Source organism: Anolis carolinensis, chromosome 1 (genome assembly GCF_035594765.1).
Source record: "Anolis carolinensis isolate JA03-04 chromosome 1, rAnoCar3.1.pri, whole genome shotgun sequence".
Classification (NCBI taxonomy): domain Eukaryota; kingdom Metazoa; phylum Chordata; class Lepidosauria; order Squamata; family Dactyloidae; genus Anolis; species Anolis carolinensis.
This window is the reverse complement of record NC_085841.1, coordinates 183,787,767-183,801,376: the sequence shown is the minus strand read 5'-3', so window position 1 is coordinate 183,801,376 and position 13,610 is coordinate 183,787,767. Positions and strand designations below refer to the sequence as shown.

General features: G+C 42.3%; 1 protein-coding gene across 3 annotated transcripts in view; it reads left to right on the top strand.

Moving 5' to 3' along the window:
- Positions 1-11,343, top strand: part of adarb1 (adenosine deaminase RNA specific B1) — a 68,756-nt gene extending 57,413 nt beyond the window's left edge. For all 3 annotated transcript variants that reach the window (XM_062961627.1, XM_008109206.3, XM_062961616.1), the window contains 3 exons: positions 3,635-3,816; positions 4,125-4,303; positions 6,249-11,343. In XM_062961627.1, coding sequence (XP_062817697.1) covers positions 3,635-3,816; positions 4,125-4,303; positions 6,249-6,425 — 538 coding nt within the window. In that variant the 3' untranslated portion in view covers positions 6,426-11,343. The remainder of the gene's footprint in view (positions 1-3,634; positions 3,817-4,124; positions 4,304-6,248) is intronic.
- The last annotated feature ends 2,267 nt before the right edge of the window (positions 11,344-13,610 follow it).

Below are 13,610 nucleotides of genomic sequence, written 5' to 3'. Positions count from 1 at the left end.
GCTTGTCCAGGAATTTTGGCAGCTGAAGTCCAAAATGCCTGGAGGGCCACAAATGTGACACCACTAGTTTAGGGTCATCATCCTGCTGGAAAGTAAACCACCATGTCTCTTGCAGAACAAAACAGCATCTCCTCCAGAATTGCCTTGCATTTGGCTCCATCCATCTTGCTCATAGTCCAGACCACTGTCCCAGGGCCTTTCCACACAGTTATATAACCCAGAATATCAAGGCAGACAATCACACAATATCTGCTTTGAACCGGGTTGTCTGAGTTCACACTGCCATATATTCCAGTTCAAAGCAGAAAACGTGGGATTTTATTCTACTGTGTGGAAGGGCCCTCAGTCACTGCTAAGAATAAGCATCCCCATGCTATGATACTGCCACCACCGTGCTTCATTGTGGGGATGATGCTCTGAGGGCAGCGTTTCCTTGTGCATTTGCGCCCCATGTAACATATGGTGGCACGGTCAAATCATTTGTTTTGCAGTTACTGGGTAAATTAAGAGACTGGTGATCAGCTGGATGTTTGAAAGGATTTTTTAAAAGGCAGGTGAATATGACAATTAGTCAGAGTGGGAGTTTGGCAAGTTTAGGATATTGCTAGAGGTCATCAAAGATAGACATTAGTTAGATTCATGGTCAGAGATCTCTGTTATATTGCCCTATATCCCAGGATCTGATGCCAGACTATCTGCTTTAAACTGGATTATATGAGTCTCCACTGCTAGATAATCTAGGATAAGAAGATAATCTTAGAATTATGTAATAGAGTTGGAAGAGAACACATGAGACATTTACTCCAATCCCCTGCCATGCAGGAAAAGCACAGTCAAAGCACCCCCAACAGATGACAATCCAGCCTCTGTTTAAAAACTCCCAAGGAAGGAGCTTCCACCACACTCCGAAGCAGAGAGTTCCTCTGCTGAACAGCTCTTACAGTCAGGAAGTTCTTCCTAATGTTCAGGTGGAAACTCCTTTCCTGCCATTTGAACCCATTGCTCCATTGAGTCCTGGTCTCCAGGGCAGTAGAAAACAAGCCTGCTCCCTCTTCCTTATGACAGCCTTTCAAATATTTAAACATGGCTATCATGTCTCTTCTCAACCTTCTCTTCTGCAGGCTAAGCATGCCCAGCTCTTTAAGCCGTTCCTCATAGGGATTCATGGTCTCCAGAACTTTGGTCATTTTAGTTGTCCTCCTCTGGACATCTTCCAGCTTGTCAATATCCCTTTTGAATTGGGGTGCCTAGAGTGGGACACAGTTTTCCCAGTGAGGTCTGATCAAAGCAGAATAGAGAGACGCCATTACATCCCTTGATCTAGACACTATACTCCTTACTACATGAAGGCACATACACATGTACAAAGATGGAAGTCAAGGGGCGTGCAGGTCTAGGTCTACAGCAGCCAAAATCCCTCAGTATTGGCTATTCTGAATAAAACTGTTGTGACATGCAGTCCATCAGCATAAGTACTGTGCCTATGTTAAAAGTAAGCACATTTGCACTGAATTGAGCTTGGAAGGAAGGAGACAGCCAGGGCAGCTGTTTCAGGACCGGTGTAGAAATAACTCCATCTGTTTCACTTGATAACATTTCAGTCTATTTTGTTTTTCCAGTTCTTTTAATCTGATTTAATGCATTATTTATTATACAGGGATTTTAGCTCAGCTGGTTGCTTTTATGCTGCTTTGTATTTGTTTTATCTTTGTCAATTGCTTTGTGCTGCTTTTAAAAATTCTGTTTGTCTTTCATGTTGTTGTTTTAAATTGCTTTTATTGTAATGCTGATTCCTTGTAATCCGGCCTGGAAACTTGTTGAAGGGAAGGATAAAAATCTCTATATCATACTATAGAAATGAATAGGAATCTCAGATTCATCAGTACAAACTGGCTTCACATATTTTTGGAACTGTTACATAATGCTGCAGATGAACCTTGATGCTTTCTGATTATATTTCCAATTATATTTTCGATTGTGATGTCAGCCTTTCTTTAGAGATAAAGGCAGCAAATAGGCTGCACTGAAATGAATTTGAGATTCAGGGATGTGTTTTAATTCTTGGGATCTCTTGATGATTTGATCCATGCCTTCTGAAATCATTTCTGGCCTTCAGTCCTTGACCCCTAACAAACCAAGGTATGTACACTAGTGGCGTGCATTTGTATGGAATCACTAACCATTTCTATTTGTACCATTCATATGGCCCTGTTTCCATGCGCTGCTTATAGAAATGGGTGCCTATACAAATGAGCTTTTCTGTTCAAGGTCTGGAAAACAAAGATTTTTCGGGCCTTGGATGGCAAAGCCCAAGGACCTGCCAGCCAGGGCCTACATCCGAGTGCTTGACGCTCGTAGACCCGGCAGGCAGGGCCTACAGGCACTGATGCTCGATGGTTTGTAGGCCCTGCCCGCCGGGTCTACAAGCATCAAGTGCTTGGCGCTCAACTGTAGGTCCTGTGAGCTGGGCCTATGAGTGTTGAGTGCCTAGCGCTTGACTGTAAGCCCTGGTAGTCAAGGCCTGCAGCCAAGCACTGAAAATCAGCCAACCAAACGGCTACTGTTCCCTCCTTTTTTTCATTTCACTGGTTCTTTCTTTCGGGAGGGGGTTGTACCATTCCGAACCATGCGAATGGATGGAACGGTACAAAACCTCGAAAGAAACAGATGAAACAGGATTCAGGCCCAACTCTAATAATGTACACAGATGATCCAGACACAGATTCCAAGAAGATTCTTGTTTTTGTGACTATTCATTCTTATTCTGCATTCTTCAAACAGATTTGGTTCATAGGAATTCCACGGGTGCATTGGAAAAGGAAAGAAAATGTATGACACTATTTCTCACTTGCTTTCCATTTATAGTTTTCAAACAAATCTTCATATTTTCTTCACACATTTGCAAGCTGCATATGACCGCTAGACCCACTGAATACCATACAGATAAGCCGCATGCAGTCAAACTTTTACAGCCCTTGGTCTTCAAACCATACTTACAGCCATGATCAATGGCAGATATTCTCAACCCCCCTAGCCCTTCATTTGTGAGGTCCCAGAAATAAATAATTTGCCACGTTATTTGCGCTTTAGCTTCATTATATTCAGAACCAAGAACCAAACTCTTTGAATCTATTCTTAGTTACAGTCCAATAAGGCGTCAGAAAAGATTTCCTACCTTCGGTGTGATACCAATTCCACAGTACCTCATAAAGTTTCTCTTTTCATCCTGGCAGCAAGGAAAATTCGAGCAAAAGTTCTTGCCAATATTGAAGTTGGTTGCTCTGGAGATGCTCTTATCTAATATCATTTTATCTAATCTAAATTTTAACAATGACATTTATATTTATTGTGCTTTATTGTATTTCAGTTGTATTGATTGTAATGTACAAGATCCATATGTTAGTTCTATTATGAAATACTTCTGTATTTTTTCATATTGTTGCACTTTTCTATTGTGTTTATTTATTTTGTATGCCAGAGGCCTCTGGTCTAAGCATAAACTACTGTTGCTGCTGCAGCGGCTGTAAAGAGTGGTTGGAGGGAGCCACTCTACTCTCTTATATAATTTTATCTTTTTGCCTTTTGCTGGTAGACATTCTGTACCTAATTCAAGGGGTCATTTGTTTCACTTTAGATGGAATGTGCTTGGTATTCAAGGAGCATTACTTAGCCTTTTTGTGGAGCCAATTTACTTCTCTAGCATTATCTTGGGGAGCTTATACCATGGAGACCACCTATCCAGAGCAGTGTATCAGCGGATAGCAGAGATAGAAGATTTACCACCTCTCTATGTGCTTAACAGACCTTTACTCAGTGGTAAGTTTGCAATGAAAGATAAACTGAATTTTTGCTGGCATATTTTTTTCAATACTGCAAATTGATAAGTTGATTTCAGCTGTATTCAGATATTTAGCTTGAACAGGGTAAAATAACTGTGTGAGCAGGGCATGTGGCATGTTTAATGTTTTAATTTGCATGTTATCTAATAGTTTTAATCACATATAGTTTTTGTATATGCTTTTAACTTGCATTGTTTTAGTATGTTGTTAGCCATCTTGAATCCCTTTCTTGCAAAAAAAGGCAGTGTATCAATGAATAAAATAGTAATAATTTACTTCTTTCAGGTATCAGCAATGCTGAAGCCCGCCAACCAGGTAAAGCACCAAATTTCAGTGTGAACTGGACAGTAGGAGATGCTGGCCTTGAAGTTATTAATGCCACAACTGGCAAAGATGAGATGGGTCGTGCGTCTCGTCTTTGTAAACAAGCCCTGTATAGCCGCTGGATGCGCATTTATGGAAAGGTATGTCTCAATAAGTGGGTGGTCTAGCACTATAATTACCAGGCACAATCACTGGGGCTTTGAGCCTGTCTTTTGTTGGCAAGCAATTTTCTCCAGAGTCAAAGGCATAAGGTTTTCAAAATGCAATTAAAACTAGATAGCGAGTGATGGTGCATTGAAACATGATTGCCATTTGACACCACTTTCAATTGCCATAACTCAATGCCATGGAATCATGGGAGCTGCAGTTTTACAAGGTCTTCAGCCACCTCTGCCAAATAATGCTAGTGCCTCATGCAACTACAAATCCCAGGATTTCATCTCATTGATCCATGGGAGTTAAATTATCAAACTTCATTAATTCTACAACTTCAGACGTCCTTGGAAAGGATAACATCTTGTCTCATCCCGTGAATGTATACAGTGTGCTTCATGCTTGTGCAGGCTGGGCTGGACCTTCTCATAGGCACTGTGGAATTGAGGGGTATGTCTTGTGAACTGATTGCTTTATTTCAGGACAAGTTTCCTCATCATTCAGCCTGGGATGTGGCTATTTTTCTCCCTTTCAGGGGAAGCTGTGGGATGGTGGACTTCAAAAATCTCTCCTTGCCAAATCCACCTTTGTGTGGTTAAGCATAGCTCAAGATTGTTCTGTTTTCAACAGCTGACTCTAAAAGTACGCTGGCTTATTCTAGACCAGGGGACCTCAAACTTTTTAAGTCGAGGGCTGGTTCATGGTTGGTCCTTCAGACTGTTGGGGTTGTCAGACTATAGAGTGAAAAAAATGTGAACAAATCTCTGATCATACTGCTCATATCTTATTTGTAGTGCAGAAAAACCATGAAAGAACAATGTGGTATTTAAAATGAAGAACAGTTTTAACCAACATAAACTTACCAGTATTTCAGTGGGAGATGTGGGCTTGCTTTTGGCTGAGTCAAGTTAATTAGTATTGTTTTTGTTCATGTGTGCCTTTAAGTCGTTTCAGACTTAGGGCAACCCTAAGTCTAAAGCAGTGATTCCCAAAGTGGGCGCTACCGCCCCCTGGTGGGCGCTGCAGCGATCCAGGGGGCTAGTGATGACACCTATTAGGACACGGGGCAGGGCCGAGGAGGGGCGGGGCCTCTTCCCAAGCGCCGGAGACAGGGCTGAGCACTTGAGGTTCCAGTTAGGACACAAGGGGTGGAGCTAGAAGAGTGGGCGTGCCTTCTTCCCAAGAGCCTGAGACAGGGTTGAGAATCTATACCTCTCCTGAGGTGCTTGTTGGGACAGAGGGCGGAGCTAGGGAAGGGGGCGGGGCTTCCGTCCAAGAGCTCGAAACAGGGCTAAGCCTCAATACCTCTCCTGAGAGGCCTTTTAGGACTAAAGGGCGGGGCTGGGGTGGGGGCGGGGCCTCTTCCCAAGAGCGCGAGACAGGGCTGAGCCTCTGCATACCTCCCCTGAGGCGCTTGTTATAACATGGGGGCGGGTAGAGGTTCAGTCCCGTCAGGCACTTGGGAAGAAGCCCCACCTCCTCCTCTAGCCCCACCCCCTGTGTCCTGGCAGGTGCCGCAGGACAGGGATAGAAGCTCAGCCCTGCTTCAGAGCTCATAACTCCGCCCATCCCAGCCCTGGCCGCCCATTTGTGGCCCTGCCCAGCTCCCCCGTCCAGCCCTGCATCTTGGACTAGGGGAGAGACTCAGCCCCACCCTCTTGAGCAGAAGCCACGCCCACCCCTCTATGCCACGCCCCCCTTTCCAGGGGGTGCTGAGTAATATTTTTTCTGCAAAGGGGGCGGTAGGCCAAATAAGTTTGGGAACCACTGGTCTAAAGTTTAGGGCGGAGGGCTGGGTAAATGACCCTGGAGGGGTGCATCTGGCCCACTGGCCTTAAGTTGGGAACCCCAGTGCTAAACTCTGTTGTTTTATATACTAGTGGTTTTATTTTATAGGTAAGCAAACTCTCTTTTTTCCTGTTTTTCCCCCAGCTTTCCTCCAACCTCCGTTCGAAAGTCAACAAGCCAAACATATATCATGAGACTAAGCAAGTAGCTGCGGAATATCAAGCTGCCAAAGAATGTTTGTTCAAAGCATTTTTGAAGGTGGGTCTTGGAGCCTGGGTGGAGAAGCCCATTGAACAGGATCAGTTTTCGCTCACAGTTTGATCTCTGGATTGCATTTCACCTGGAACAAGGACTGTGGTGGAAACTACAATGGAAACTACATCAGCACTTCACTTGTACCATTATAACAGCAGCTTTTAAACTTTTTTTTGGTGGGAGGACTAACTTGTGACCAATTTTTGTTTTGTTTGTTTTACAGAAGTATTAAAACTGATGGGAATCTGATGACATAAAATTAGTTTGGACTCAAACAGAGTTGATTACCTTCTCAAGAACTTTAGTCTGCAGGGAAAATCACAGTGAACTCTCTTCAGATGATTCATCTGAAGAGTTTACAAATTATTTTACCTACTTTGTTGACGGGTGCATGATTAATGTGAATCACATAGGAAGTTACACTAAAGTTTGACTATGTGGTTTGAATTTATGTTCTTTTAGAGCTAAAAGACAGCTAATTTATGTGCTGCTTTTAGATTTTTATTTTTTAATGGATTAAACATATAGGAAAGATACAGAATAGAAAAATGAGACTGGAGTTTGAATAGCTAGTTTTCCCTGCTTCCTTGATCTTTAAAAACAGCTGCTGAAAACTTTGTCTTTGATGTATGTATTTATTAATCTGTGATCCAATTTTTAACATGCCACTTTTTATTCTATTTTAAAGTTCCTGTCTTCTCTCCTCACTTACACATATTGTGTAGTTATTTTTTTTAACCATTGTAAACTGGAAACAAAAATATTTGTAATCTAACACATTTTAGACTTCAGTGTACCAAAAAAAACCCCACCTTTAGATATACATGGTTTGTGTTTCACAGGAACTCATTGGAGTATAACAGTAATATTACCAGTGATGTGGCAATTTCAAACACTTGTTCGTTTGTGAGGAAATCTGCTGTCTTGCCAAAAACCAACCCAGATCCAAACATCGCAACTGCTAAGGGTTATTTCATGGACAAAATTGTGTTAAAGTGAGAGCTTTTCTGAGCCCTAACATATTTTCAGCCAAACTGTCGTGTCCATCTGAAAAGCTATTGCCTGAGACACACATTTTAAATGATCTGGAGTTTTATTCTGTAGTTCGGTTTTCTTTGACCTTCATTTAACAGGTGTAAATTACTAGAAGATCCTCATGTTGGTTTGCATTATCCTTGCTCCACAAGCACGTACAGGTCTGGATCTCTCAGGGACGTCAATTTTGGCTGAGGGAGTTAGTAGCCCTAGTGAGTAGCATTATGCCCACATCTCTGTTGGTTGTACCCCTGAGCACCCTCTGTGTGTGTGTTGCAGACCATGGGCTACAGAAGGGTTCCCACTAATGTGCAGTGTGCATAGTCCTGTAACTAGGTAATCTACAAAGCCAGTAGTCACATGTAGCTCTCCTGTCCACTGCCAATGTTTCAGAATTATCTCTTTCTTATTGTTCTGCCTGGTATGGAGATGAGGATGACCATGGAATCAGGTGGGCAAGCTCAATACCTCAGTTTCTGTATCAAGCCCCACCAGCTAGACATAAACATGAAATCCTCTTAGGAAATTACTTCCACAGTTAATGAATCTCATTTTAAATGAAAGAGGAAATTCTTAGCAATCATAATAGAAATTTGGGCCTGATCTTCTCAATTGCATTCCACAAAGCATGCCGTATAGGTTTAGCAAATTCTGCTCATCTGCTTAGAGCTAAATGATGCTTACATGTTTTGCTAAACCAGTGACAGGAAGTCAAGTTGTAATACTAGATATATATCATATATATATTGGCCTCTGCTTGATGTGATGTCCATATCGAAGATATCACACCAGCTAAAAGTATTTAAACTATTTGTGTGGCTATGTATAGTAGATAGAAAAGGTAGCTAGCTCCTCACTTTTAAGTATTGTCCAGATACTACTGCCTACATAGTGTTGTGGTGATAGATGCAAAAACTATACAAGGTTATATGCATGTCCAAGAAAGTCCTATACTGTAATTGGTTTATATCTTTGTTTTAAAGGAGAGAAAACTATGTTCACTTTTTTAAAAAAATGGCTAAGAGGCATGATAGCAATAACTTAATACAGATATTGATAGAATAAATCAAGAGTTTTATTATGTGAAAGCTCATAATGTATATGGCATCTTTAAACATTAATGAACAAATTTGTACTATTAAAGAAACACACCCAAAGTTGGCCACTTAAATAATCTCACTGCAGCTTATTCCAGCATAGAGGATCGATGCCAAATTATGACCACTCTAAAATGAAATAGATAGTTGCCAAGACGGATAGCTATGAAAAGGAAACTCTTTGGTCTCTAGATATGGCTTGGGCATTGGCTCCTATGGCTCATGAGGTGGAGCCTAAGCTGGAGGGTGAAATGAGGGCAAAGGCCAAAGGTGTTTGGTAGGTCTGAGAACAGAGCTTGAGCTAACGATTCTTGTCATAAGGCAAGCATGGGCAAACTAAGGCCCGGGGGCCGGATGTGACCCCCCCCCCCCCGGGGCCCTCCTCATTTTTCCTGTCCTTATGTCAAAAAGATGGGGGAGGAAGGCATGTAGCAGCTGAGAATCCTCTGGAGTGCTCTCAGCCACTGTGTGTTATATCCTCCACCTGGTATAAGAACAGTGCGAGCGGCCCCATCCTTATGCCAGAAGGATGGCTCAAGAGAGGCATGCAGTGGCTGAGAGCCCTCGGAGCAGACTTAGTTGCCATCCGTCTCGCCCTTCTCCTGGCATAATGTCAAGAGGACAGCCCGAGGATCGGGGGAGGAAAGTGGGAAGGACGATTGGAGCAGTTGCCACATGTCTTGCCTTCCTCCCAACATAAGGATGGGAAGATTAGCCCCATCCTTATACTGGGAGAACAACCTGAGGATAACCCGGGCCCTACCCTGCTCCCTCCTGGCCCTGTCCTCTTCTGGGTCCTCCCTACCCAGTGTGTGCCTGACCCCTGTCCCTACTGGCTGGGCCCACAATGCGGCCCCAAGGCAAAAAAGTTTGTCCTTACCTATTATAAGGTATATAGCTTTCAATGGGAGGGGGGAGGGACAGCTCAAGCACAAAACTAATAGGATTGTTTTGTCCTTTGCTTTGATGGTCATAGGTGCAAAAGCAACACAAAATATTAGCTGGGCTAGTATTTTCCCTCCTAATGATTGACAACCTCATTGTGAACCTTCCTATGATTCTCACTGTGGTGGTTTTTACAGGCAAAAGTCACGTTTGAAGATTAGCACAGTTTATGGTCAATCCTTTGAAACAGATAGCTTGAACGGAACATGTTACATGTTTTTGAGAGTGTCCAGTGTAGGACACTGTGCTGAATCATATTCTAGTGTAATGTGAGGCAGCAGGACCAAGTTGTGGGCTCAGCACCCCTTCTCCTGATCAAGAGACCATAGCAACGGCTTCTCTTTTGATCTAGGCAGGCACAGACTATTTGTGGCTTTCCAAATGTTGTTGGACTGTCCTGTCCCATCAGATTAGCCAATGGTGAGGGAAGATGACATTGCAGTTCATGATATTTGGAGGGCCAGCTTTTGCCTTGTTTATTTATTATATCTCAAGTTAAATTTGGTTAAAGTTTGTTTTCTTTAAATAAGCCACGATCAAATTGGCTTATGATCTTGGTTTGATAGCAAATCATAATTTTCACTAGCCAGTTTTTTCAGTCTAGACACAGCAATAAATCTTCAATTATGAATAGAAAAAAGCTAGTTTCTTTTTGAAAGGACATTTTTAAAAAGATATCTTCCCCAAAGCTATGTCAGAGATACGTTTATTCAATCTCACTAACAATTTAGTGTTACAGCTTAGGAGTCTCTTTCCTTTGCCCTCAAAAACATTCAGTATTTCTTTCTCCTTACTCCACATCCCACATTCGTACCTCACAGCCCTGCACTGTCAAAAGCAATAAAAACGTGACATGGCAAATTGACACTTAATGGATGCAGAGTGCATTTGGATTAATGTCATGGCCCTGTAACAGTATACTTTCCTATGTAGATCAAAGCATGAGAAAGCTAGCAACAAACATCTTTCATGATATTATTCCTGTGTTCCATGCCAATCATTAAATGATTTAGGCTTGTTTTATTTTGAGACAATTTCTTATTTTGCATGCTGATACTTCTAGCTTGGATGATGTGTGTGGTTTATACTGCAGTACAGTTGATATGAATGATGCGAGCAAAATATTAATTTTCTATATGGTTCATTGCCTCCCAATAGGATTGAGAATGATGTGCCTGTATTTGTATAGAGGAGAGTCAGCACCATGTAGTACTTTGAGCGTTGGACTAGGACCAGGGATCAAATTCTGGATTGATCATGGCAGTGCCCTGAATTATCTTGGGCACCCCACTCTCTCAACCACAGAGGAAAGCCATTGCAAAGCTCCTCTGGGTAAATCTCCCCAAGAAGACCCCATAAGAGGTTGCCTTAAGGCTGATATAAGTCCGAGTTAAAGGCATATAACAACAAACTCGTATAGAACTGTGCTTGCAAATGGATTCTTACATAAGCCAAATGCCCTTGTGGTTTGGCTGAATGACTCCTATAACTTTACCTGCTTTGTGTTTTAATTTTCTTGTGACTGGGAGGTAAACAAGTCACAGTATCACTATAAGGTGCTTTTACATCACAGACAGAAAGGCACAGAATCCCTTTGTTTCTCTGCCTCTAAATTCCCTGCTCTTTTCCTCTAACAATGAGGACTGAATGACTGGAAATACCTCGTTTTAGTGTTGCTTTAGAAGTGCAGTGGGAGTTTTAGTTTGTATGAGAAAAGTTCTCTAAAGCTTTGGAAACCCTGTCTTTCCCTCAAAGGAAGCTCTTTTTATGTCTTTGCAGATTAAGCACAAACTTCTGGTTGTTAAAACTAAAATCTCCTGATACTGTTCTATAAGAAAGAAAGATATGTGGTCAAAATCCAAATGTTTCAATGAAGCGGGTCCACCAATAAAATGGACGCAACTATCCTTGGAGCCTGGGTATTGTTTTAAATGTCAAAGGTATTCTAAAAGATTATTCAAAGAGGGTGAGGCATACAATTATGGTATTGGAGTGAGGCACTCAGTTGGAAAAGGGTTTTTGCAACATCACTCTTCCATGCATTATTTCAGCTTTTATAGCGACCAGCTTCTGCTTGACTTTCTCCAGAGAAGAGGTCCCCCACAACTTCAGAATAACTCTGTTCCTCTCAGATGGCATGAATTTAGGATGTTTGTGATCGTGTTAACATGGAAACTTCTTCCCGGAAATTCCCACCCTAGTCCAGTCCACTGGAAAGAAAATTGAAACAGAAAAGCCTCTTTCACCTTAGGCATAAAAGCCCTTTAGGCACCAAAACTTGCTGTCATATCTCTTTTTAATCTTCAAACCAAATGCTCTCTTCACACTAAAAATACATATTTTCAACTGCTATTCATCAGTTTCACTGCCTGATTATACCCCAACCTTCTGTCATTGTTACATGGTCTGATTGCTTAAGATCTTTCTTGCCATCCAAAATTGGAGAGTACTCCAGGAACAGCACCCATTGAAGAATCAAGGCTCTTCACAAGACACATTCATATGAACTGCCTGGCTGCTTTATGGGAGGAGGGGATGGGGACACACAACATTTTTGTTCCAGCTTTTTTCAATTTTTTAGAAAGCCCTAATAATAGCTAGAGGAGAGGGACTGAGATGGTGTGTGATGGACTTCTTTACCTGCGTGTTTCTGCCATGGTGTTGACCGGATATGCAAGTGTTTGCAGAGTTTGAATCTCTTTCTCAGTCTCTCATTCACAGACAGTTTTATATATACTAGTGTTTTCTCTTAATTCAGTGGTTCTCAAGCTGTGGGTCTCAAGATGTTTTGGCCTTCAACTCCCAGAAATTCTAACAGATGGTAAACTGGCTGGGATTTCTGGGAGTTGGGGGCCAAAACACCTGGGGACCCACAGCTTGAGAACCACTGTCTTCCTTCCTTCCCTTTTTCTTCCTTCCCTTCCCTTCCTTTCCTTTCCTTCTTTTTCTTCCTTTCCTTTCCCTTTCTCCCTTCTCCAGCTCTAAAAGGGCCTCACAACATCTCCATGGCAACATGACACTCTACGGCTCTTTCCTTCCTCCTTACATGTGACCCTTCTTTCTCAGTGACATCACAGAGGGCCACACTGCCTGGCAATAGCAGATCCAGTGACATCACAAACGGCCACTGGATTGAAACCTTGAAACAACCATTGTAGACAGACAGACAGACAGAAACAACAGAATGGTCTTTCAGATACAATGATGTTAACACTGGGAATATGTGATCACTCTGGGGTGGTGTTTATCCTTCAAAATGCTGTTAAATTGTAATGGTCAACATTCCTGATCTTTTGCTATGCTAGCATACAGGGGGCCACCCTTCCCTTGAATAGTTGATTTTTGCTTTCCCAGGTATTGTTGCCCAAGGTGCAATTTTTAAAACCGTATGTAAAAGAGGGGAAGATGTTATATAGTGAGACAAGTGATTTAGAAAAGTTCTGCTATAGCAGACCAGTGGTCCTTCTCATAACAGCCAACAGGATAAGGGGGGGGGGGGGGAGGATAGTTTCTGATAGTTTTATAACATTCTATTTCATCCCCCTTTTAAAACAGTGCAAGCACTTTGACATTTCTCATAGGAAAGAGTTCCAGTTTCTTGACATTTTGCGTTTTCGAGGTCTGCACCTTCTCTAGGGTGCTGTATAATACTTTATTAAATGATGATGAAAGAAGAGCTAGGTTAAGCTCCTTTAAAAGACCATATGCCACCAACAAAAAGGTATTTCTTATGGGTCCACAACTGCCCACTTCTGCTCCCTGGGCAATTCCAAGGAGCAGAAGGTAATTTTACTTTGTTAAGGCAAATTGGTGAAGGGGGTCGAACAAGTATCTGGGTCCCAAGCTATGCACTTCCTGCACTCTTAAGCTCAGCAGCAAACTGGAGTAGTTGCAGGAACCTCAATATGACCGGACCACTTTTCGTGGGCAGTTCTAATTATAGCCCAAAAGTGAATGATGCAGAGCAAATCTCATGATGACAGGACATTAACAAATGCAAGGTAAGGAAGAGCAAGAAGCTTGGGAGAAGAGCCAGTTGCAGTGGTAAAGATGGACCCTCCTACATTTGATATGTAATAGAGGCCATTATTGCATACCATAGTTAGGGGAAGCTAGTGCAGGGGTCAAGCTTTTAAAACAGAGGGCCAGTTCAGTCCCCCAGACTGTGGGGCCC